Here is a 27629-nt window from a genome sequence, read left to right as displayed (position 1 = left end):
TAACATCCACCAGCTCCGTGATGTCATCATGGAGGAGTGGAAGAGGATTCCAGTAGCAACCTGTGCAGCTCTGGTGAATTCCATGCCCAGCAGGGTTAAGGCAGTGCTGGATAATAATGGTGGTCACATAAAATATTGACACTTTGGGCACAATTTGGACATGTTCACTGTGGGGTGTACTCACTTATGTTGCCAGTCATTTAGACATTAATGGCTGTGTGTTGAGTTATTTTCAGAAGACAGTAAATCTACACTGCTATACAAGTTGTACACTGACTACTCTAAGTTATATCCAAGTTTTATTTCTATAGTGTTGTCCCATGAAAAGATATAATAAAATATTTGCAGAAATGTGAGGGGTGTACTCACATAACTAAACTGGGTCCTCAATCTATGTTTCTGTCTGTGTGGAGTCTATCTTCATGACTGCATGGGTTTCTTTTGGGCACCCTATCTTATAGTTGTACTTTAAAGTAGGTTCTTATTCAATTGAAACTGAAATGTACACTTTGAGTATGATGCAGATGCACTAACACTGACCAGTCCTTCTGTTGCCACCAGCTACCTTTTCCATCAGTAAAAAGGGACTGCAGTAGTTCCTGTTGTGTCTAATATCAGTGCAGCTCACTGTAACACACCATTATCATGCCAGTGAGTGTTCTGTGACAGTATTTTTATTGATTAACAGCTATTTGTCAGAGGGTTACTGACAAATAAAGGGGTCAGCAAGTTTAAACCATATTTAAAAATCCCAACAACACATGCTGCCATGTTAGTACTATTATAGTGTAACTGCAGTGATGACAAAGATCCACCACCCAAAAATCTGCTGGTAAGTGGTGTCTAATGAGTGATTTATGGAACATAATGAGTGCATACATGGCATTCTTTATTTACATTAAAAAAAGTGAAAGACATGAGGAAGTCCCAGGTAGTTAATTTCAGGGACTCAACACAGGAGGCATGAAGGACTCTAAAAAAAGCCTCTGTGACAGTATGTGGGGTTGCACAGGCAGGAGAGAAGGGTGTTAGAAAATAAAACCAGCTGTCCCGTAACACTCGGTGGACAGTTAACATAGTAAGCCTGCTGGAGGAGCTGGTCTCCACCACCACGGCAGGATTGGCGGGACTGCTGGCACATTAAGCGACCTGCAGGCCAGGCTGAAACCTACAGACCCAGTTTTTGGAATTCTGTCACAACTTTTATTACAGCTTAAGCTATACAACGTTGGTGAGTTTGACTGGTCCCAGCAAATAATGCATTTGTGTTTGTCTTGGAATGTGGATTTTTGATTTTGGAATTAATTGTGAAAGTAATTTTGTGCATTTGTGGAGTAGTGGTACTGTGTTGGAAGTGTTTGGTGTAGAGAATGTGAGTTGAAGTCCCTCTTGGAAGGATCATTAGAGCCGGATACATTGTGCAGGTGGTTTTAGGAGACAAAGGATTAGTAAAAAAGCGAAGATGCACTCAACTTCTACTGAAGAACCAGGGTCTGAGTGACTGATATTATGCTGCCACTATAAAAGTTCTTGTCTCTCTGAGAATTTTCATGCTTAACTGTTTTCTGGACGTAAAACAGGAATTAATGAATTATTATTTAATTATTTAATTAATTTAATTATTTAATCAAAATCAATATACACTGTGCCCTAAATAATTTTGATGATCAAAATACATTGGTGCCCTAAATAAAAGTACTGTAAAACATACATTATATATTATCTACAGCAGAAAATATACAGCAAGAAGTCTCATTAAATAAAGAATATTTATTCATGCATACAAATAATTTTATGAAATTGCTTCGTTTGTTAGCCAATTATTTATCCAAATAATTAATTAATTAAATTATTTCTACCGGATGGTTTCCTGTACTACTACTACAAATCCTTGACTATACTGTTATTGCTCAGAGGTCCTGGTTTTGTGGCACCTGACACATGCTGTTAATCGCTGTTCAGCCTACCTGTATAGTTCTGTTTATAATTCTGGTTTTGTTACTCAAAAGTCAAACTTTGTGCTGTTTCTCTTATTTTGGTAAACATCTTTGTTCTTGGCTTCCCTGGATACCCTGGCAGGGTGTGTTGTGCAGTAAAAGAAAAACAAAAATGTTGTAGCATGAACGTGCTTGAAGTGCATCAGTGGTAGTCAATCGAACTGTTGTGATGAGTGTTTTGGCACGTTATGCCTTAGCACAACTAACACCAGTCTGTTCTTTAGATTTATGTCACCGGTCTGTTCTTTATTGTTTGTATGAATGCAGCTGTAAAATTGATACAGCTTAAATCAAAATGCCCATCTACAGTATAGAAGACATTTACAATATGTAGTGAAAATAATGTGGACACTCCTCCATATTACTGAGTCCAGATATATCATCCATCCATTGCTAACAGGTGTAATTATATAAAATACTTAATATGATTTCATTTTCATTTAAGGCAACATGCAAGGTCAATAAAGACATTGTTTAATGAATTTGGGTGTAGAGGAATTTCAGTGGCCTGCATGGGTCCTTTTTGGTAAATTGGAACATTATGTGCAAGCCAAAGCCTTTTTTCAGCCTTTTTGTTCAGTTCCTGTATTGGTTGCTGACAGCACAAATTCATTTTGACTGAATGAGCATAAACTCCAGCAGACACAATTCAAAATCTTGTAAAAGACCTTTTAAGAGCAGTCGAGGTGGTTATGGTTGGAAAGGGGGAACAACTGTTTTTGGGAGATTCTGATAATATGCTGGTATAAAATAGTATATACATCTACATAATTAGTTGTGCTGTTTTGTAATATAATGTACTTATTTCCTTTTATCCTTTATTGATTTTAATTGACTATAGATGGTGACTTCTTTGTGCCTTAAAAAAAGTTTACAAAGCTAGGTTTTCTCTCTGGAACAGTGGTCTCTTAATGAATTTGTAATTTGTTTGTATGGTCAGATGTTGTCCCAGAACCACCAAAGACTGCTTTGCAAAAATAGCCCCTATTGCTGCATTGTCTTTATGGAATTATCAATAAACGTTAGGATATAAAATATTCGTCACATGAAGTCTATTCCAATATGTCAGCTGTTGAAGCAATCAGTAAGGTGGTACGTATTTTTATCTTAGCACAACTTAACTCAAATAGGACAATTTCTGCAGCCGCAAATTGCATGAGTCATTATTTGTCAAGTTAGCTTCCTTGAATCGGATGTAGTTCCTATTCCGACCGGTCCTACGAGAAACCAGTGCTTGCAAAAGGTACCTAGGTACGTATTAAACAAGCACAAACTGGCATTGTGGAAATACATACGCTTTCTCAGCTGCAGTCTGAATGGAAGCGGTGTGTTGCGAATTTACGACAAACAGCGTTAAGGGGTTAAGGTGATGATTTTGGAACGGGTGATTTATTTATTTTATTTATTTATTTTGCATGTCTGAGTGATGTTAAAGTAAAGCTCACTTGGCTGGAGACAATGACACTTCTGTGCTGCAGAGGTTTGTTGGGATAGAATTTTGTTTGTGAATGGTGCTCAGTTGGCCCAATAGTCTAATAAGTAAGTCTCCACTGCTAAGAGCTTGATGTGTTTTAAGAGTTTAAATCCAGGACTGGATGAGGCACTGCCATGACTGGGTCACTCTCTGTATGCAATATGGCTCAGTGTGGGAACCCGCTGCTGGTTAGTGAAAAGAAGGGACCAGCAATTGCACAAGTGATGGAGGGGGTGGTGCAAGCGGCAGAGGAATTGCAATAGAGACTGTAATGTCTAGATGCAAAATAAATAGAAAAAAGATTTGGGTTTCTAGAACTTACTACAAATATGTACAGTATATTCATATGTATATACAGTGTATCACAAAAGTGAGTACACCCCTCACATTTCTGCAAATATTTCATTATATCTTTTCATGGGACAACACTATAGACATGAAACTTGGATATAACTTAGAGTAGTCAGTGTACAACTTGTATAGCAGTGTAGATTTACTGTCTTCTGAAAATAACTCAACACACAGCCATTAATGTCTAAATATCTGGCAACATACAGTAAGTGAGTACACCCCACAGTGAACATGTCCAAATTGTGCCCAAATGTGTCGTTGTCCCTCCCTGGTGTCATGTGACAAGGTCCCAGGTGTAAATGGGGAGCAGGGCTGTTAAATTTGGTGTTTTGGGTACAATTCTCTCATACTGGCCACTGGATATTCAACATGGCACCTCATGGCAAAGAACTCTCTGAGGATGTGAGAAATAGAATTGTTGCTCTCCACAAAGATGGCCTGGGCTATAAGAAGATTGCTAACACCCTGAAACTGAGCTACAGCATGGTGGCCAAGGTCATACAGCGGTTTTCCAGGACAGGTTCCACTCGGAACAGGCTTCACCAGGATCGACCAAAGAAGTTGAGTCCACGTGTTCGGCGTCATATCCAGAGGTTGGCTTTAAAAAATAGACACATGAGTGCTGCCAGCATTGCTGCAGAGGTTGAAGACGTGGGAGGTCAGCCTGTCAGTGCTCAGACCATACGCCGCACACTGCATCAACTCGGTCTGCATGGTCGTCATCCCAGAAGGAAGCTGACGCACAAGAAAGCCCGCAAACAGTTTGCTGAAGACAAGCAGTCCAAGAACATGGATTACTGGAATGCCCTGTTGTCTGATGAGACCAAGATAAACTTGTTTGGCTCAGATGGTGTCCAGCATGTGTGGCGGCGCCCTGGTGAGAAGTACCAAGACAACTGTATCTTGCCTACAGTCAAGCATGGTGGTGGTAGCATCATGGTCTTGGGCTGCATGAGTGTTGCTGGCACTGGGGAGCTGCAGTTCATTGAGGGAAACATGAATTCCAACATGTACTGTGACATTCTGAAACAGAGCATGATCCCCTCCCTTCGAAAACTGCAGTTTTCCAACACGATAACGACCCCAAACACAACCTCCAAGATGACAACTGCTTTGCTGAGGAAGCTGAAGGTAAAGGTGATGGACTAAACCCAATTGAGCACCTGTGGCGCATCCTCAAGTGGAAGGTGGAGGAGTTCAAGGTGTCTAACATCCACCAGCTCCGTGATGTCATCATGGAGGAGTGGAAGAGGATTCCAGTAGCAACCTGTGCAGCTCTGGTGAATTCCATGCCCAGGAGGGTTAAGGCAGTGCTGGATAATAATGGTGGTCACACAAAATATTGACACTTTGGGCACAAACCTTTGTGATACACTGTATGTATACAGTATATGGACAGTGGTAACCTAGTGGGTAGAGCTTTGGACTATCAACTGAAAGGTTGAGAGTTCGAATTCCAGCTCTGCCATGCAGCCACTGTTGGGCCCTTGAGCAAGGCCCTTAACCTTCTCTGCTCCATGGGTGCCATGTGAAGGCTGACCCTGCGCAAACAAGCTGGGATACGCGAAGAAAGAATTTCATTGTACTGTACATCTGTATATGTATATATGACAATTAAAGGCGTTTATTCATTCATATTCATATGCATGCTAGGGGGAAATCAGCAGCAGACTTTTTTTTTTACTAAAGTTTTTTTTCTTTAAATGTTAACTTACACACAAATTATTGCCCATAGGCACTTTTATTAAACCACCAAAATAGCCGATATGCACTGATATTCATTGATTTAATAAACATTTACATGCAGAGCACTTAAATGGGTTATACAGTTTTCTTAAATCCTATAAAAAGGTCTGGGAGCATGTATGGACTTAACTAAAATGACCAATAAAAGAAAACAAATGTATTTTAACAGTACGTCTTGGTTCTTTTTTTGCTGTAGTTTGCTATATGTGTGATGTACTGGTGGCTCTACAAACCCCGAAATAAGCTTGAATACCAATTCTCTAATCACTATTTTGATGGAAAGTTCTACCTCACCTTTTACCCCCTGCATAACTGCAATTACTAATTGCTTGGTTAGACAGACTTTCAGTTTTAACCTCTGCTCCCTGTAACACCCACAAAACCCCCACCCCCCACAGGAAACCCGAACCTTCCAGCCACACTGGATTAAAATAAAGTTGATTTATTTTTGCAGCTCTTTGGCGCCTAGATTACTTCACTTTTCTGTCATGCGAGCCTGCAACCAAACATAACTTGTCACAAGATAGCCAAGAACCGTTGGTACATTTCACCCCATCAGACCTTTTCAGGTCACATGTAGATGACACCATAAACACCTATGTGCATGACATCTTCTTCACCGGCATAAAGCACCATTTATAGGAATTATAAGCATATACAGAGCAGGAATCACACTTATTTCTGTGAAAAAATGTCCTGCACTAACTTCTCTTGACAGTTTGATTGGTTTACTCTAACATGCCTCCCATGCCTGTGACTAAAATAGAGTTTAGGCCCAAGGAGGCAATAATCTACCAACAAGACTTGCAACCACATGACATGTTTCATCCTCAGTGCACACTCAGTGTCATCTGTATTTAGGAATTACATGCTAAAATTACTGTGTGGTTTATTTTTAAGGGCAAGCTTTACAACACCTTTAGCCATTTTACAAGAACTGTGCTGTGCTGAGTCCAGTACCCATAAAACATTATCACCTAAAAGATATTCTGTATATGGATGGTTCAAAATATGGTTATTGGCAAGGAACCTTGGATGGATCTATCAGAAATAGAAATGCAGTCTTAATTTACTGCTCATTTGTGGGGGGGTTTCAGATTAGTTTAAGTTGAAATGTCTACTACTAGAAGGACTAAAATAATTCAATATTTTACATTTAGTCTGCATTTTACAGTCCTGATTTTAGCTAGAATCAACATAATTTGCAAGCATAATATTGTGATGCCCTAGCAGCAGGTACCATTCCAATAGCCTATAGAGGGGGTAATTGCACACTTTGAGCTGGGAAACAAAAAATAATCTGTGGGTGAAACAAAAGTAAACAGAGCTGCTAGCTGCTTTTTTTTTAATGAAAGATAAACAGCTCTCCCTGGTTAAGTTCCACATGGTTCATGCAGTGGCTGGCTTCTTCTGAAAAGGGTAAAGCATGCCAGTGTTGATGGCAGGATGGTTGGATAAAGGATAAAGAGCCAATATGAAAGCCTGATTCAGTCTGCAGAAGACTTGAGATTGAGGTAGAGGTTTACAGTGACCTTAAGCATACTGCTAAAGTTAAACTGGAGTGGTTCAAAAAACAAAAATCTTAATGTATTTGAAAAAGCCATGCCAAATCTCAAACCTAAAGCTGATTGTGAATCTGTGGCAAGACTAACTGTAACTGTACAAACTCAATTCCAAAAAAAAAAAAATTGGGGCAGTAGGTAATACTAGTAGGCAGTAATCATAAAGGCAATTTGTAGTTGTTCAATAAAAAGGTATTTTTTACAGGTATTTATTTGTGTTTATTGCTTTTACTTTTTAGTTGTACTGATTTCTCTTAGTAATACTTAGTTTGATGCCTGCCACACAACAAAAAGTTGGAACAGAGGAACTGTAATCAATGGAAGTTTGTGCCGTTAACAAAAGCACCTGTTTTGGAACCTTCCACAAGAACACTGGTAAATCGGTGACAGGTGATGTTATCATGATTATGTTTAAAAGAACTACAGTTGTACCTTGTAACTCAACGTCCCCTAAACTCAAAATCTTTAAAACTCAACACCCTTTGTCGAGAAATTTGTACCTTTAACCTCAACGTTTCCCTTTAACTCAACATATGTGCGACTGCTGCTTTGCTCAGCGCTCGTCTTGAGAGGTGCAGTAAAATGTCATGTGATTTGTGTGGAATAACTGTCAAATCCACTCTGAAAGCTCCACGTGTATCTGTATTTATCAGGATTTTTCTCCTGTTTCACTTTTAAACTTGTGTTACAGTCGAGGTTCTGAGGAATTGTAAGAATCGGCTTTTGCGAAAGAGTCTAAAATGCTTATCATTAAAAAAAATAATGTAACTTAATGTATTAAAAGAACGACATAGAAACACTAAACCTCTCTTAGTTATTACTGCTTAATTGTTCTCTCTACTAATTAAAAAGCATAAGAAAACAGTAAATAATTAAAGGTAAAGTGCAGGTTTTATTGTATTTTTGATTGATGTTTAACTGTTTTTTAATTGTATTTGAGTGTTTTTTATATTATATTTGTGTTATTTTCAGTGTATAAGTGTCAAAAACAACCCCGTTATTTTACATTAGCCTAAATATATGCAGTTCCATGGGACCATGGAACGCATTAACATGCTTCCCATACGTTCTTATGGGAAAAAATACTTTAATAAGAATTTTTAGAAATGCAAGCTAAGTAAAAGCCATATATAAACACCGCCAGCCTCTCAGGGCATAAGGTCACCTGAGACTGATGCAAGTAAAGAAGTGAAAATGTGTGCTTTTTTCTCATGACTGCACTTTTCAGATTGTTTTAGAGGTAACATACTGTACATTGTTTTTTCTTCCGAAATGAAGAAGGAAGGGTTTTTTTTGTGAAAGCACTATTTATGTGGAAAGGTACAAACTAATTCTGAAGCTACATCTAAGGTCATTCCTGTTTGTTTTACAAAGACAATGTCAAGCCAAACAATGTCAAGCCAAACTACAAGGTAAAACAGTTCAGATGCTAGACTGACCTGCCTGTAGTACATACCTGTCTTTTATTGAAAATGTATGGTGTGTTGTGAAGAGTAATACACCGATCAACCATAACATTATAACCACCTCCTTGTTTCTACACTCACTGTCCAGTTTATCAGCTCCACTTGCCATATAGAAGCACTTTGTAGTTCTACAATTACTGACTGTAGTCCATCTGTTTCTCTGCATGCTTTGTTAGCCCCCTTTCATGCTGTTCTTCAATGGTCAGGACTCTCCTAGAACCACTACAGAGCAGGTATTATTTGGGTGGTGGATCATTTTCAGCACTGCAGTGACACTGACATGGTGGTGGTGTGTTAGTGTGTGTTGTGCTGGTATGAGTGGATCAGACACAGCAGTGCTGATGGAGTTTTTAAACACCTCACTGTCACTGCTGGACTGAGAATAGTCCACCAACCAAAAATATATTTAGCCAACAGCGCCCTGTGGGCAGCTTCCTGTAACCACTGATGAAGGTCTAGAAGATGACCAACTCAAACAGCAGCAATAGATGAGCGATTGTCTCTGACTTTACATCTACAAGGTGGACCAACTAGTTAGGAGTGTCTAATAGAGTGGACAGTGAGTGGACACAGTATTTAAAAAGTCCAGGAGCACTGCTGTGTCTCATCCACTTATACCAGCACGACACACACTAACACACCACCACCATGTCAGTGTCACTGCAGTGCTGAGAATCATCCACCACTGACCATTGAAGAACAGGGTGAAAGGGGGCTAACAAAGCATGCAGAGAAACAGATGGACAACAGTCAGTAATTGTAGAACTACAAAGTTCTCCTATACAGTATGGTAAGTGGAGCTGATAAAATGGACAGTGAGTGTAGAAACAAGGAGGTGGTTTTAATGTTATGGCTGATAGGTGTAAAACAACCAAGACCCCAGGGTGTTGAGCAGGTGAAGTGTTTTTTCAAGCATTAAACTACATTAACATTCGGTGTCCTCAGTTTCTTAACAATTACAAAATGTATCACAGCCATTACATTTGAAACATAGAAGATAATGTCCCTGTATTGTCTTCAACTGAATACATGTTTTAAAGACAATGATTGCGTTTTGTGTATTAAATAGCTGCAACTCCAAGTGGCCTTGTTTTTTTTTAATGTATTTGTTATTGTGTGTAGCTGCTGGCAGTGTGGTGATATCCAGGACTGGTCATCCCGAGGGGTTAGAAGAGCAGGTCTCACTCTGAATCTATCCTTCTAAAGAGCTGCATGGCCACGTACCAGTTTGCAGACACCAAGCAGGATCTACCAGACTTCTCCAGAGGGGTACTTTAGCTTACACAAATTCTCTTAAGTACACTGCATGTACAATATTGCTTAAATAACTAAAAACAGTTTTATGAACATGTTTAAACCGAGCAAACAGTACATAATTAGTTTTACACCAATCGCTAACAGGTGTAAGATTACACATTAAGAAAAGCAGGATGTTCACCCCAACAACTTTTGCCCCCAACAAACATCAGAAAAGGCAGATAACCATGTGCTTTCACACAGCCAGGCTTAATTTCAGTCAGCGCTGTGAAATGTAAATCTCTGACATTTTAAACTTTACTGTCAAAGTCAAGCAGTTGTTTTAATATTTCTACATGAACACTCTGCTATAGTTACAGAAACGTCCCAATTAATTATGTCAGCACCTTTTCTAAAGCTAGCAGGAGTCCACTGAACCCCCAGCCATTATCTCAAAATTTAACCAAGTGACTGGCCTGCAATTTTTTTACAAGTCAACAAATGATAGCCCCCTAGCAAAAAACTGTGTTAAAAGCACTGAAAATGGTCAAGCATGAAGATTTGAGTGAGTTTGACGAGGGCGGCGAAGCCTCATTGATGCACGTGGGGAGTGAAGTCTGGCCTGTGTGGTCCGATCAAACAGACGAGCTACTGTAGCTCAAACTGCTAAAGAAGTTAATGCTGGTTCTGATAGAAAGGTGTCAGAATACACAGTGCATCACAGTTTGTTGCATATGAGGCAGCAAAAGGGGGACCATCACAATATTATGAAGGTGGTCATAATGTTATGCCTAATCGGTGTATATGAAAAAGCCAAATGTAAAGAGTTTTTGTTTTTCTACAGAATTACTAAATTGATATTAAGCAAAATGTGTTGCATTTTTGCTCAATATTCTTTGTTTAATAAATGACAAATACGCAATAACAGAGACAGTCAGAAACAGGCAATGACTTTTTTGGCACTGTATAATTCTTTGACCATTTCTGTCTTTTAGGTCATGGAGGAAACTGAGGTGTGTTCTGTACCTGGTGGAGTTGCTAGCATTCGCAAACAGTTTGAGAAAAATGAAACTTCCTCTTCAAACACTGTTACTCAATTCAACTCCACACACAGACCTGTGCAGGTAAACAGTCATTTGCTGATAGCTTGCATGCAGTTACTGAGTAAATGACAGAGGGCATTAATAGGAATAGTTTTGCATTTAAATGGCACAACGGAAGAAGCATTTCTCAGTCATTGTGAGGTTGCAAGTTTGATTTCCAAACCCCACAAATTGAATAGTATGAGTGGTATAAATACCATAACTGGTCTTGGACTATAAACTCATGCATAAGCAAGGTGGCATTTAAAACCCTCGTTGACTTTACTGGAACTCTTATTTAATCCTTTATTCTTTGTATTTTCTGTCTTTTTAGTAGTATTTTAGGTATTTTTTGTTATTTTTAAAATATTGAATCCTTTGCCTGTATAATGTATCCCTACTTCCGATAATAAAAAAAATGACAAACTAAAGACCCATGAACAAGCATGTTAAATAATTCTGTTTTGGATTTTACACAATCATTGTTTCAATAAATGTTTGTTCCTCCTGCGGTGGGGCACAGGGGTATTGCAGGTAGTATGGATTCTAAACATTTCCACTGACCAAGGTTTGATCTTTATCTCCAGTTATTGTGTTTGGAGTTTGTGTGTGATGCCATGAACACAGGTTGTATTTCTGTAATGCTTAGTGTACCTCCACCGTAGGCTCTATATTCTTTTTTACCCTGAATATATTAGGAGGCTTACCCTTCCTGACTAGATTCACCACCGGTCCACATGTTTTCCATGTTTTAAATGTTAGTTATGTTTTAAATGTTAGTTATGGCTTAATTGTCAGCATTTGCTATTAATTTGTTCATGCATAATTTAAACACACTAGATGCTCCCCTGCTCCCCACATGTACTTTAGTAAATATTTAATTATTATTTCTATGCCCAAATAAGATGTACTTCATTGTACATTTATTTTTTTGGCATTTAGCAGACACTTTTATTCAAAGAGACTTACACTTGTGATTAAATACAACTTGAGCAATTAAGGGTTAGGGGCCTTGCTCAGGGGCTCAACAGAAGCAACTTGGTGGTGGTCAGGCTTTAACCATCAACATTTTGATTACTAGTCACACAAAATTAAATCACAGACCTAAAAAGTATATAAAAGGCCAGTGGTGGCTGTACTGGACTAGTAATAAGAAAGTTGCCACCACCCCCAAGTTGCCAATGTTGGGTCCCTAAACAAGGCCCTTAACCATCAATTTCTCAAAATGTATTTAGTAATAAATGTAAGTCGCTTTGTATAAAATCATCTGCTAAATGCTGCAAATGTAAATGTTTATTAGGAATAAAGCACTTTGCAGATCCACACAGATACTCATGCAGATGTTTAGTATTCACAAATGCTAATGACATGCATACAACACCTGCATGAATAGCCCATGACTAGCAATGAGAGAAAGAGAATAGAAAAGCAGATGCAACAGACCCAAATCCTGTCTAATTCTAGCCTGTCTATCCAAATTCTGTCTATCCTTCCATGCCAGCGATTCTTCTTGCACACCTCGTTCCCCATGCAGGGACTCACATACCTCAGTGGAGGATGAATACTGAATGAACATGGATGGATGTTGGAGAGACTTTCTTCCTTCTATTATTTTACATGTACAACAATGACATCTAAAGTGCTCTTCAGGTTTAGGTTGGAACGAAAGCATTTCTCAAGCTTATTTTGTTTGTTTTACTCTGTGAATAGTGCTACTTATATTTAAGGGGTAGGATGTTTACCCCAGTCAGTCCTCTAGGTCTTAGTCTGTTGGTGCCCAAGATGTCCATGTGCTCTGTGGCTGTTTTTGAAGCATTTTTTTTTTTTTAGTGCTTCTGAGTGAAATCATGACAATTACTTTTGTTTTATGCTTATACTCTATACCCTATACACCAAAAGTATGTGGACACCTCTTCTAATTATTCCTCCTAAGTTCAGGTATTTTAAGCAGACACATTGCTAACTGAATCTAGCCTGTGTCTTTTTTAGACCTTAGAATTTTTCATATTAAAATACCGTAAATAAATACATTGTAACTTTAAAGTAAGTCTTACAAGTCTTTTCAGGCTGCTGGTTTACATTTTCATTTAGAATGAAATCTCTAAGACAAAAGGTTAAATCTTAGGTTAGAAAATGAAAGATAATTAACAATCACTGCATGTGTTTTAACAGGTCTCACATCAGGAAATGGATAGCACTGCTGAGAATCACTATGGTGATATATACTTCTTACATTTATAGAAACATGCCTTTTTAAACTTCAGTTTCATTATTGGGTTATTGTTTTACACTGATCAGGCATAACATTATGACCACCTCCTTGTTTCTACACTCACTGTCCATTTTATCAGCTCCACTTACCATATACAAGCACTATGTAGTTCTACAATTACTGACTGTAGTCCATCTATTTCTCTACATACTTTTTTAACTTGTTTTTCCTCTGTTATTCAATGGTCAGGACACCCACAGGACCACCACACAGCAGGTATTATTTAGGTGGTGGATCATTCTCAGCCCTGCAGTGACAATGACATGGTGGTGGTGTGTTAGTGTGTGTTGTGCTGCTATGAGTGGATAAGACACGACAATGCTGATGGAGTTTTTAAACACTGCACCATCACTGCTGGACTGAGAATAGTTCACCAACCAAAAATATCCAGCCAACAGCTCCCCGTGGGCAGCGTCCTGTGCCCACTGATGAAGGTCTTGAAGAACATGATGAAAGCAGCTGATAAAATGGACAGTGAGTGTAGAAACCAGGAGGTGGTCATAATGTTATGCCGGATCAGTGTATAATATACTTATAAAGAGTGCAGGTTTTAAATCATCTATATGGTTGCAGGGGAAGATGAAGAATACTACCCAAAACTATCAGCCAAGGAACTGGCACGGCAGTTTGAGAAAACGATTGAAGAAGCGGCTCCATATAAGAAAATCAAGGTAATGACCCATTCTGATCATTCTTTTTTCAGTTAACTGGTTTGGTGCTTTAGAATGATGCACCATCTACACAGAGTAAAGAGTACAGTGTAATGTGCTGGGCAGTACAAGACAATAACTACTGGCACATTTCCTAATAATAAAATTCTTTATACAGGTTACATTCTAGGACCATTTTTATATAATGTTGTAAAAACAAATTTTGATTTAAATTCCAGAACTGATTGCTAGGTTGGTGCAAAACAAACCATTTGTACCATTATAAAAAGAAAGCAATTTGATCCTAGACAATGCCAAGAGAGCATAAATGCCCCTGCTTTCTGTGTGGGAGAGATGGCATTATTGTCTTCTTCGCTGATGCCTAGTAACACCCACCAATCTCAGGCATTTATGAGCTCATATTCGAAAAGGGGCAGTTAGTACCATCCTCCAGACTCAATCATCTGCCAGATGAGGCTGCAGAAGCAGTATTTTGAAAAGAGGTGATGGCTGGGTTCCTGAGGTCTGAAAGAAACTGGTAGCTGCATGTGAGGGAAAACAATTTAATGTGTAAGACTTGCATATCATGCAATATTTCAGCTGTGATGAAAAAAGTTAAGACCTTTTATTAATGATACAATTCATTTTCTCTCTCTAAAAAGACTGAACACTACAACCACCATTCTCAGCAGACTTCACACGTAAATGTTTCCGATCAGACTTTTAATGGTGAGCTACCTGGATTATCAAAAGATACAGTAGATTCTGCAACAGCCGAAGCAGAGGATTTAGAATTTATCGATGATATTAGTGATGACTTCTTGGATGATTTACCTCCACCACCTCCTGACTTACTCGAGGACCTCCCTGAGGACCCAGATTTCCCAGAGCCCACCGAACCAACAAACTTTAAAAAGCAATTCCTCACCAAAGATCAACACCTAAAACAGAAAGAACTGCTGGAACTGAAGCGTCTGTGCAAGCACTTTCATCCTGATGTCAGAAAAGACCTGGAGAGAGATTTTTATAATGAGGTAGATTATACAGATCATGAGGAGCTGGTGGGTGAGGTGCAGAATGCTACATACCAGTTTGAGCACAGTGAAAACAGCACTACCAAAAGCCTGGAAGCAGAATATCTGGAATGGGATGAGATCCTGAGAGGTGAGGTTCAGTCCATGTGCTGGATGTTTGAGAATAAACCTCTTGATTGCATTAAGAACTCTTCCGATGAAGATGAGGGCAGCAAAATGAGATCTTATGAAGAACTCTTAGCTGGCGGTGATGTGAAAAATACTGCTTTGCTGTTTGAGACTCAACCCATAGATACTTTAAGGCAAGGTTCTGCAAAAAAAGATCCTTACAACAAAATAAGTAAAAAAGATGTTCGTGCAGCAGCCTGGTTGTTTGAATCACAGCCAATGGACTCTCTGCATAAGATGTATGATGACACTGAGCAAAGCAAAGAGGTTGTGTTCACACAGGAAGCAGCCCGGGGCAATTTGAGATGTATGCAGCATGTGTTTGAAAACCAGCAAATTGATTCACTGGGTGATACTGAAACCATGGATGAAAATCACCTTCTAAGTCTGAAATCTGTCATAGAAGAGATCAAAGATGATGTAAAAGTAACGGTCTGGATGTTTGAGACCCAGTGCATGTGTGTTTTAAGGGAGCACTCAGGTCAAGTAGTGGAAATTACCAGCATTCGCAGAGAAGAAACCGAGAAAGGCGGTGTCAAAACGTCTCGGTGGCTTTTTGAGACACAGCCTCTTGACATAATTAATAAAGATCCTTCAGAGGTTCGACTGATCTCCAGTGTTTCACTGGAGGACAGTCCTCAAGATGATTTAAAAAGGGGACGATGGTTGTTCGAGACAAAAAATCTAAGCTCCTCAAAAGAGGAGTGGCAAACAATACTTATGCAGCAGAAAGAGGTGATCATCAGGGCAGATGTTCGTAAACAATGCACAATGTTTGAGACTCAGCCTATGGATAAGCTAAAAGATGATTCCAACTCCAGACCCATCACTACTGAGATTATTGGTGGTGATGTACGATCTGTAAGACATCTGTTTGAAACACCCGCCTTGAACACAATAAAAGAACTACCAGAAGTGGGGAAGCTGAAGAAAAAGTTGCCCCCAGAGGAAAAGATGTGGGATTTAAGACACCAAAATTGGGTGCTTGAAAAGCAGCCTTCAGACAGCATCCACAATGAGGAGGAGGAACCTGTAAAGCTAAATAAAATAGTGGCTTCCGATGAAGAAAGGGGTGATGTGAGACACCAGAAATGGCAATTTGAAAACCAAAAACTCGAGGATATCCAAGAGGAAAAGAAAGAAGTGATTAAACTGATCAATACTGAACAAACAAATGAAGAGTGTTACAAAGGTGATGTGAAGAAGAGTTGCTGGGTATTTGAGACTCAGTCCATGGACACTTTGAAAGATCATTCAAATGACATACCAGTGAACAATGAGGAAATGATCAAAGGGGATGTTCAAAGTGCCAGGCAATTTTTTGAAACACCTCCACAAGATGAGTTACGGGAACTTGGAGAGGTTGGAAAACTCAAAAAAAGGATCACAAATGAGGAAGAAACGGGGGATGTCCGACACCAGAAGTGGGTGTTTGAAAGCCAGCCACTGGAACAGATCAGAGACGAGAAAAAGGAAATAAGTAGAACAGTGATTGTAGATGAAAATGAGAAAGTGGATGTTGCAAATTACAAGCAAATCTTTGAAACCTATGATTTGAGTAGATATAATGAAAATCAAAAGATTCAAGTTGAAGGTGTGACTGTAGGCTCGGTTAAATCCAACAAAGATCTTTTTGAATCTACACCAATGTATGCAATGCAGGATAGTTTGGGCCACTACCATGAAGTGAAAACCGTGCTGCGTGAAGAGATCGTGAAAGGAAATGTTAAAAGCTGCAAGTGGATGTTTGAAACCCGTCCTATTGACCAGATGGATGAAAGCGTAAGCCGATTGCAAGTGATTAAAGGCATCACACAGCAAGAGGTTGAATCAGGTGATGTTAAAACAGCCAAATGGCTTTTTGAGACACAGCCTCTTGATTCCATCAAATACTTCAGCAATATTGAAGATGAAGAGTGTGTTATTAAAGAGGCGACTGAAATTGTCAAAGGTAATGTTAAGACCTGCAAGTGGCTGTTCGAGACTAAACCAATGGATGTCTTGTATGAAAAGGTTGAGCTCAAGAGTGAAAATGAATCTAACGAGGTTCAGAAAGGTAATGTAAAAACTTGCACCTGGCTCTTTGAAACTCAGGCCCTCGACACCATCAGAGATGAATCAGAGAATGTACTGCAGACATGCACCGTAAAACAAGAGGACATTCAGGGGAAAGATGTACGCATGGCTCGTTTCCTCTTCGAGACAGAGAACATTGAGAACATTACCGGGGAAGATGGATGCACTATTAAGCAAGTGACTGAGATTGATATTCAGTCTGGTGATGTATCACGAATGAAATATAGATTTGATACCCAATCGGCCGATGTCATGACCTCAACCTCAGAGGAATTCATGCATCAACTAAGAACTGCCCAGGCTGAGGACATTCAGAAGGGAAATGTGGGCAACTGCAAGTGGCGCTTTGAAAACCAACCCATAGATGCAATTCATGAAGACCCGAATGAATTGAAGGAGATTCGCACTTTGACTGATGTTCAGGGAGGTGATGTTGATAAGGGCCGTTTAATTTTCGAGACCTATTCATTAGATAAAATTCAGGAGGTCTCCGCCGACTCGGAGACAAAAAATCTGCAGAAAGTCGTTTTTGAAGATGACGAGAAAGGAGACGTTAAAAACTACGCCATGATGTTTGAAACTCAGCCACTTTATGCCATCCAGGACAAAGAGGGGCATTACCATGAAGTTACCACACTCACTAAAGAAGAAATACTGAAAGGGGATGTAGTGGGTGCTCGATGGTTATTTGAAACAAAACCTATTGATTCAATCAGGGATGATGATGAAGTGTATGTCATAAAATCTGTTACTGAGGAGGATATTCAGAAAGGTGATGTCACCTCAGCTAGGTGGAAATTTGAAACCCAACCCCTTGACAAGATTACTGACGACAAAGAAATAGTTGTTAAAACTGTGGAAGACATCAAAGGGGGCGATGTCAAGGCAAACAAATTACATTTTGAATCTGAGCTGCCGTCCCAAAAGTTAGTCCGAACTGTTAGCATGACTGAGATTCATAAAGGGGATGTTAGGGCAGCTCGGTGGATGTTTGAGACAAGCACTATTGATCAGATCCATAATAAAAACTTAGAAGACAAAATGGAGACGGTTGTTTTGCAAGAACACGTCAAAGGAGACGTAAAAGAGTCTGTGTGGCTTTTTGAGAAGAATCCACTTGATAGCATTAAAGAGAACAAGGAGAGTAAGCCACTCATCCGTGAAGAGATTCCCAAGGGAGATGTGAAAACAACAACTTGGCTTTTTGAAACTACTCCATTTCCTGCCTTCAATGAGAGCAATGTAGTAAAGACTGAAATTATTGGGAAAAATATAAAAGAAACCCTTGATGAGCTGTACAGTCACAAAATGGTAGAATCCAAGGGGATAATATTAGAGACTGATGAGATTGGGGATGTACGCATGGCTAAGTATAATCTGATGAATAAAGAGGCTCCACAGATTCAAAAAGAAGAAATCATTAAAGGAGATTTGCAGAACATTATGATGAACCTCCTTTATAGACAAGAGACAAATGAGAAAAGCATTGTTATAGATGAACATGAAAAAGGCAATATTGTTAATACGGTGCAACAGTTGTTTAACCAAAAGACTGACACCAATGTAGAAAAAGAAGAGATTATCCGAGGGGATATTCAAGAAGCTGTAAACAACTTGCTGAAAGAGGAAAATACAGGCAAACGTGGTATTCTTATTCAGGAGGATGAGAAGGGAGATGTCTGCATGACCATTTATTCTCTTTTTAATAAACATAATGATGCCCTAATTGAAAAGGAAGAGGTGGTCAAAGGCGATATTAAAAGCTGTCTGGAAAAACTTAACAACCCGGACACAGAACAGTTTGTGAAAATTCAGGTGGATGAAACAGAGAAAGGACAGGTGAATTTTTATTCCACCTGTATTGAGTCAGGATCTCTGGACTACCTGAAACAGCTCCAGCAAGAGCCAGATGAGACAGAAACAAGCAAACAAGAAAAGGAGGAAATCGTTGGTGGTGATATCGAAGGGACAAAACTAAGCCTCATGCATAATCAAGCCAAAATCTGTCGTCTGGTAAACACTGAAGAAATTGTACCTGGAGATGTACATAATACGGTCAAGGTGTTCTTGACAGAACCTCCTGTCTCATTTGAGAATCTTCAGAAAGAAGAGATAGTAGGAGGTGATTTAAGGGCCACTCTGAACTCACTGACACAGTGCATAAATCAGCCAGACATTCTGGAGAAAGAGGAGATTATAAAAGGTGACATATCCACCGCTCTCAAATCTCTTCAGGAAGCCCAGAATCAACCTAAAGAAGTTGAGAAGCCTGAAATAATTCCTGGCAACATTAAAGGAGCACTAAAATCTCTAGAAGACTCAGTTGCAACAAAAGTTGAGATCCTTACTGAAGATGTAGTCCCAGGTGACATAAAAGGTGCATTACAATCTTTGGAGGAAGCCAAACAGACAGTGAGAGTGGTGGAGAAAGATGAAATTGTGAAAGGCGACGTTAATTCAGCCTTGCAGAGTCTACAAGAGGCCTCTACTGACCGAAAGATTTGCCAGCAAGAGATAGAAGTCCAAGGAGATGTGAAAGGAACAATTCAGCTCCTACTGGAACCTCCTCCTTCTTCCCCCAGAATGCAGCGCAGGGCAAGTACAGAGGGCGATGTGAAACATTCAATAAAATCACTGTATGAGACACAAGAACATGAGCAGTCCGAAAAAGAAGAGGTAATAAAAGGAGATGTCAAAGGCACAATAAAATGCTTGTTAGAAACAGCACAACGAGCAAGTCCAAAGATTCCCAGGAGAGAACCGATTAGAAAGGTTAAGACTCCCAAAGTTAAAGTGCAATCTCCTACTCAACAAGAGGTCCAGTCACAAAAATCTGCCACGGCAGTAAAGAAGGTTACCAACAATAGTGAGTCACAGAAGAATGTACAAGAACTTGTAAGCACTAAAACAATGCAAGAGAAGAAAACTCATGTGACTAAAAAGAAAGCAAACACACAAGCATCCAAGACCACCACAGTGGAACACAAAACGATATATCAGACCCATGAGGTTAAGACAATAAAGACTGAATTCCGCAATCTTAAAGGTGGTCGTAAAGGCTTGATCAGGTTAGATAAAACCAAAGACAAAAAGCAAGAGGTCGATTTACCACCCCCACCAAGTATGCCTGTTTTACCTGAACCTGACTTTCCATTACCCCCCTCTCCTTCTCCAGATTTTGAAAGTCTTCCTTTTCCTTTGCCCCCTCCTGTTACTAGGGCTGATAATGACCTACCTCCCCCACCTAGTCCTCCTCCACCTCTCAGTGAACCGGAAAAATCCAGCATTGATCATTTACCTCCTCCACCTACTCCTCCACCTCCACCTGCAATGGAACAAGAATTCCTTCCTCCTCCTCCATCTCAGCAAGAGCTAGACCTCATTCCTATTATTACACCAGTAAAGCCTACCAAGCTAACAGTAAAGCCAGTCAAAGCTCCGGCTCTGTGTAAAGTGCCAAAGCTGAAACCAGTCATACAACTTAATAATACTGATATTAAGGCCCAAACAGATTCTCAAGGGCCCATAAACACTGAAATACTTACAAATATCAGCTCAACACAGTCACAGAGTATTTCATCAGTCTCTTCTAGTCTGATCTCATCTGAGATCCAGTCATCCATTATAACGGAGCCACCTGGGTCTCCATATCAGACAAAGAAAATTGTCGTTTACATGGGTCTCACCCCGCCGGCATCACCACCCCCACCAAGCCAATCAGCCATAAGCAAAGGTAAAAACGCATTAATAAAATCTGACCAGAAGTCCAAAGAGGAGAAAAAAGAAATCCAAGCACCACCCAGCTCCCCAGGCTTTGAAATTCACAAGCATGAGTTAATCAGCCCAGCCCTCCTCAGCTTTTCCTTAGAATGTACAAGCTCAGCACAGTCTGAAGAAAGTGCCTCAGATATCACCCAAATTAAAACCAAAAAAAAGACGACCAAAGTCACATCACACACAGAGTCGTCTAATTCATCTAAGACTGACACTCTGTCAGATGTTCCAGAAAGCAAGACATTAATCTCTACCAAAAATAGAAAATCTCCTGTTGACATTTCCTCAGATAAACAGCACATCATTACTAATCAGACACCTTCCATTCAGCAGCAGGCCACACCTACCACTTCAAAAAAGAAGAAAAAATACAGATCCATGACAACTAATATCCAACAAATAACCTCTACCTCTGTTACCGAGTCAGAGATAATCATTAGCAAGGGCGAACAGGCATCTACCAGTGTTCCAATAACTGGAACAAAAGATCATCCAGCTATCTTTACCAGCGAGTCACTGAGTAGTGAGATAAAAGCTGACAATGAAGAAATTATAAATACTCAATTGACAGACAAATCCGAAAATGAGAAAGGTAAGAAAACCTTTGTCTTTGCAGCAAAAGGTCACGGAAAAGCTTCTCCTGATCAGGTCAACCAGACAAAGATAAATACAGACAGCAAAGCTATGGAAGCCGAGCAAAAGGTTCAGAAGACAAAAAAAGGTCGCAAGAAAGATGAAGGTACAGAAAAAATGGCAGAAGATAAATCTCAGAGTGTGACGCTGACAGAGGAAAGTGCCCGGGTTAAAGATCTCACTGAAAGAAAAGTCACAGTGACAGAGAATAAAGCAGAAAAACAGGTCACACAGAAGCAAGCAGAGGAAGGTCCGGTCCTGTCAAAGAAAAAGAGGAGGGCTAAACCCAAGAAAGACAAAGAAATAACTCAACAAACACAAAGTAATACCACCGTACCTCAGCCTGCTCTGTCCTTAGAGGACAAACACTCAGTCTCAACACCTAATCAGAAACAAGAAGAAATCAAAGTGGTGCAGACACAGAAAACCATTCAAGGAGAAAACAGTGAGTTCCACAAAGAGATCACATTCACAGAGAGTAAAGTTCAGCAGCATCTTCAGCAACAGGCCATCACTGTAAAGTCTCAAAAACAGACCAAAACCTCTCAGAAAAAGAAAGAGCAAGTTGACAGCCAAAAGATTACAGGCAAACCTGAAGATGAAAGCCGAAATGTGACAGAGGAGCTGACACGACAGGGGCCTTTGAAAACCATTACAGAGAGCATGACGGCATTGGAAAAATGTGCCACAGCTCAGAAGTTGCTGTCTCATGTCACAGAGTTACAGGAAACTACAGGAAAAATTGACTCCAAAAGTGTAAAGACCTTGCTTAATGAAATCCCAGAATGGCTCATTGGTCCAGAGGATAAGAATAGTTTGGTAATATTGGAAGATGAAAACAACACGCAGAAACTCAAAGAAATTGTTGCTCATGTACATAATCTTGTTCAAGAGAAACTGATGGATGTTGAAAGTAATATTGCAGCTATTGAAAAACATGAATGCGAGGCTACCTCTGAAAAAAGTGATTTGGGCAGAGCTACACAAAGAATCGCGAGGATTACTATTGATTCAAAAAAGGTTGAAACTCAAAAGAAAGAAGTAGACGAGAAAAAAGGGGCCCATGAAAGTCAAAAGTTGGAAGAGAAGAACAATAAATCTTTGGACATCAGATCAAGGTCATCTTCACCCACATTTATTACTATCGAATCCACAAGAAGAACTGACTCACCACAAAGAGTAGCACCATCACCTCCACCAATGCCACCTACTCCTCCACCACGCAGGTCTGAAACACCCACGTCTCGTTTAACTAGAGCCTCTCCGTCACCCACTCGGGGCAGGGCCGACAGTCTGACAAGGCTTAGAGAAGTGACAGCCCGACTCTCTCGTGGACCCTCACCTGATCCTGGGCCTCATCCTGTACCAGTTACTGGAAAGAAGTCTGAGATTGTAGAAATTCCAGCCACATTCCACCGCCAAATCAAATCGGATTCCATGGCTGTGGAGGAAGCAATTATTCGGGAGAAGTATAAGGACAGTTCAGAAGATGTGGACAAAACAGCAGTCTCAATTAAGACTCAGGAAATTGAGTTAAATAAGACATTTGCACAAAAAGATCTCTCCAAGTGTTTAGGGATTCAAACAAAAGAATGTTTGAAAATGCCAGCGAAAGAAGGTCAGCTAGAAGCTAACTGGTCCGCAGAAAATAAAATAAACACCAGCAAAGAATCTACATATAACACAAAACAGCCTGGCCAAGAAACAAAACGCCCAGAGTTAGAGAAAGAAAAAGCAACCAAACAAGAGGATATACCAGATTTTAACATAAGTGTTGTGAAAAACACTTTTGAAACGGATGAGCAAAGTTCCTCTATCAAAGGCCGAAAAAACAAACAGGAGGAGCAGGCGTCAAGAGTGAAGGAAATCACATCTGAAAGTTCAAAGCACGAGCCTCAGCACACATTCCCTCAGAGCTCCCAGCAGACCTCTCCTCTGCCTCTGCGCAAAGAAACAACGCTGGAAAAGTCGGTCGATCCGCCTGGATTTTCACAGACACAAACCATTACAGAGCATTACTCTGCTGTCCATGATTCTGGCACGAGGATAACAGAAACGAGAAGCTCCACGACCATATCTAAGCATTCAGAAAATGTTGTCTCGCAGAGTGTTCCAATCTCTTACGCCGATGCAGTAAAGAAAAAAGCCCCAGAGGCGAAGGTTTCCCCTGAGGCGTCAGCTGAAGAACTGATGAAAAAATTCCACAAGATGTGGACCGACAGTGAGACTGTGTTTAAAAGCCTTGGCTGCAGCGTCTCAGGTGAGGGAACTTAACTGGTTGTCAGATCTTAAAGGAAATTGCCTGGCCTGGCAAACATGCTAACACTGCATGATGGGATGAGAGACTAACTGCATTCCCCAGATAAAACAATTCTCTGTCTACAATCACCACTAGCTACATGTAGTCCTTCTGTGCATATTTATTACCTAAGTTATCTTTATTAATGCTTGCTAGTTTATAAACATCGTATTAACAGCATTCCTGCACGTCTGTGCTGGATTTAATACATTTTCAAGCTTTTTTTATTTTTACATGTGGTACATAATTTCGTTTTATTTACATTTGTGACCTAAACTGTGGCATATTATTTTCTTTGTTGCAGCATTTTTTTTATCTTTAGCATTATGTCTTTACTATTTTATTTTGTGGCTTGTTAAAGTATGTAAAATAGAGCAACACATTTAAACAGCATTGTTTGAGACTGCATGTTAGTTTTCATGCATTATATTGCTAAAAGTATGTGGATACTACTGGGGGGGCGAGGGGGGCGGGCCCTCCACAACATGAACTCAAACCTCACCTCACTACCCATGCCAGGTCGTTATTATTATATTACAATATTTTTGATAAGTAAAATATTAAAATATTATTAAAGACAATGAAATATCAGAATACATGTAATCAAAATTCAAGCGATTTTGGGAATCTGTGTAACCTGCTTAATGTTACTAGAAGGCACATTGCATGAAGTGGGCCCAAATTTTTTTTTGCACTGGGGCCTATGAGCTCCTAGCCACTGCCTCCATGACATGGTTTAACAAATTTGGCGTGGAGAGACTCCACTGGCCTGCACAGAACATTCACCTCAACCCCACCAAACACTTTTGGAACTGATTTAAAAAAAAGCTATTTGCAAATCAGGCCTTAGGACAAAATCAGTGCTTGACCTCACCAACATCACAAATCACTTATGAACCACCACAAATTTCCCCAGATTCACTCCAAAATCTTGTGGAAAGCCCTGTGGTTTTAAAGTTGGATGTCCAATGAGCTCACGGTCAGGTGTCCACATATTTTTATTCCAAGGAAGTATTGCTAACTTATCACTTAACAATTAAGGAGATGTATGTGTGTAAATAAAAGTCAAAGTCTGCTTTATTGTCAATACTGCAATATGTACAGGACATACAGAGGATTGAAATTACATTACTCTCAGACCCATGGTGCAACAATAAACATTAAATAAACACTAAAACTAAAATAGATGAACAATATAGGAATTGAATAAACACACTAAAATGCAAAATATATCATGTAAAATATGAAAAATATAGGTCGATGAGCTTATAGATGGTAAACCCTTATGATGAGTACATCATTTTAGTAGGAGGAAACTGGAATACCCAAGGAAAACCTACATGGACAGAGATGGAACATACAGATGCTAACATAGACATCAACCAGAGGCAAGGATTGAACCTGGTCTCTAAAGCAGAGCCGCCATCCTTTCCATTTTGAGATGATTATAAATGATGCAGAGAAAACTATATTGTGTAAGATTGAATTTCTTTCTTTCTCTTTCTAGATCAGAGTTCCCAAGTCGGAGCTGTGCACAGTGTGTCGGAGGAGAGTGTACCCCATGGAGAGTCTGATAGCAGACAAAAAGATGTTCCATAAAGCCTGTTTTTCCTGTGAATACTGCAAAAACAAATTGAGGTGAGTCATGTGCATGATTATGCTCTATGATAAAAAACATTTATTATTATATTATTCAGTGTATCAGCTTAAATATTTTAAAGGTTTGTGAACACTTTGAAAGTGTCTGCATGTCTGTATTAATTAGACACAGACACATTGACCTAAATGTACTAAGCATTCTGCCCCAGTTTTAGATGCAATTTTGTTACATTCTGTTTAAAAAAACCTTGTATGTTATGTTAAAAATAGCCCGCAAGTCTACAGGGTTGGCCAATTTATACTGGCCAGTTTTCTACACAATTTCTTCCAAGTCCTAAATCCAGGTGTAATCCATCCACAGATGGGATGTGATCCTCAGGCCCCTGTTTTCTTTTCTAAAAGAAGTTTCTTTTCAACTGTTCCTGTGTGTAGAGGAAATGCATTTTTCCCAGACTATGGCTTGGGTATTGACATAGATTAAATGAATTATACATTAAAATATAAACTAGTTTAATAGGGACTTAATAATAGTTTATTCTGTATAGAGTTTTTATTATAAAACAATGTTATCCTGCATAAAATGCCTTAATTGTCATATTAATTTCCTACACACTTTTTTGTTGTGGCCATATTACTTTATTTATTAAAAAAACTATTATTTTTTTGGTCACATTTCATCTTTAGTCCGGAGAATTTATTGGATATATGGTTTACCAGTTTTAACACTATCAGAGACAATGTGCATGTGTGGCAGTATTGGCAGATTGAACAGATTTGCATCGTACATCTCGCACAAAGTTTACAAATGGTAGAAATGTAGTAATCCTGCCACTCTTCCTGAGAGTGGCTGTCCTGCAGACGCAATATTAGGAGTAACTTTATTAGACTAGGTACATTGTGTTACACTACCACTGCAATCCTGGGTTTGAATCCTAGCAGTGCTATTGACTGGTTGGCATCTACGTACAGATATGATTGCCGTTGCCGTTGGGAATTGGGGGGCATAGCCCTGTGTTGGGTTGGCGTCCAGTCTGTGGTGTCGTACTGCATTATGTCCAGTGATTCAGGGAAAAATCCCACCAATTAAATAAAATGAAAATTAATAAACAGTGCTAATGTGCAGTGCTTAAGTAGGAGAAAAGATCTCTCATTTTCTTTGTAAATATTAGACGTTGCATTTAGGTAACATCAATTTAATACATAACAGTTCACTTATTTTTCTACTATTTCTTATGAACAATCCAGAAAGCTGTGATTACTGGAGAAACAATGTAATACAGATAAAGTACAATAACTGCTTCAATCACTTCAGTGATTAAATGATTATGATTATAATTATAGGCGATGAGGGATGGCATAAATTCTGTGGTATTATTGTGAACTTTATAATAATCAAGCCATGTGTTTAACAGCCTTGGAAACTATGTCTCTCTCCATGGACATTTGTACTGCCTGCCCCATTATAAACAACTCTTCAAATCCAAAGGAAATTTTGATGAAGAATTTGGATCACAGAAGGAAGGATTCGACTGGAGGAGTTCCCTTTCACGAAGCAGCATCACTTCTGTCTCAGACACGTTTGATAAAGCTGATCAAAACCCCAAGAAAGTTAATAAAAATTTAGCGTGGCCCCCACAAACAGACTCACAGAAGAAGCCCTTGGTCGTTGACCTGGGTGTTCAGTTAGTAAAACCAGAGTGGCCTCCGAAATGTGAAAGTTTGAAGTCTTCAAAACAACAACGACATAAAGCATCACAGAGGAGTACACTTAAATAAGACGTTTATGTATAATGGGTGCTTGAGACGGAAAGACTGCACATATATATTGAAATCCTAAAAACATAACAAAACAACCCAAGGAAATGCACAGTGTGAATTATTAAGAGAGTAAATCATGGGTGATAGCATCGAGGACAAGGCAATAATCTTCAGTTTGAGGATTTAGAAATGGTGATAAAAGAAAGACTGAATGTGGACAAAAAAGAAAACTGAAAGATATTGACAGAGTGTAAAAAGTGAGATGGAAAGGCAGGTACTTAATGATGGATTGTGTCTTGCATACTGATGATGTAAAAGAAATGAAATAAAGTATGTAGGATGTTTGTATGTAAGACAATGTGAATGATTGAAAGAAAAATCTTGGTGACTTGGTGCCATATTTATTTTGTGCCAGTTTTTGTTTGAGAGTTTATGTAGGTTGTTTTGTTATG

The 27629-nt window shown here is 39.4% G+C and overlaps 1 protein-coding gene across 1 annotated transcript; it reads left to right on the top strand.

Moving 5' to 3' along the window:
* Window positions 1-1097: 1097 nt before the first annotated feature.
* xirp2b (xin actin binding repeat containing 2b) lies at window positions 1098-27629 on the top strand. Its single transcript, XM_063005940.1, has 8 exons — window positions 1098-1231; window positions 9719-9865; window positions 10828-10956; window positions 13087-13129; window positions 13760-13857; window positions 14499-23781; window positions 25328-25458; window positions 26832-27629. Exons 2-7 carry the CDS (start codon window positions 9809-9811, stop codon window positions 25417-25419), a joined length of 9702 nt encoding a protein of 3233 aa, XP_062862010.1. The 5' UTR covers window positions 1098-1231; window positions 9719-9808; the 3' UTR covers window positions 25420-25458; window positions 26832-27629.

The sequence above is a fragment of the Trichomycterus rosablanca genome, chromosome 12 (genome assembly GCF_030014385.1).
Source record: "Trichomycterus rosablanca isolate fTriRos1 chromosome 12, fTriRos1.hap1, whole genome shotgun sequence".
Lineage (NCBI taxonomy): Eukaryota > Metazoa > Chordata > Actinopteri > Siluriformes > Trichomycteridae > Trichomycterus > Trichomycterus rosablanca.
Note: the sequence above shows the minus strand (reverse complement) of the source record. Positions and strands in the feature narration are given on the sequence as shown.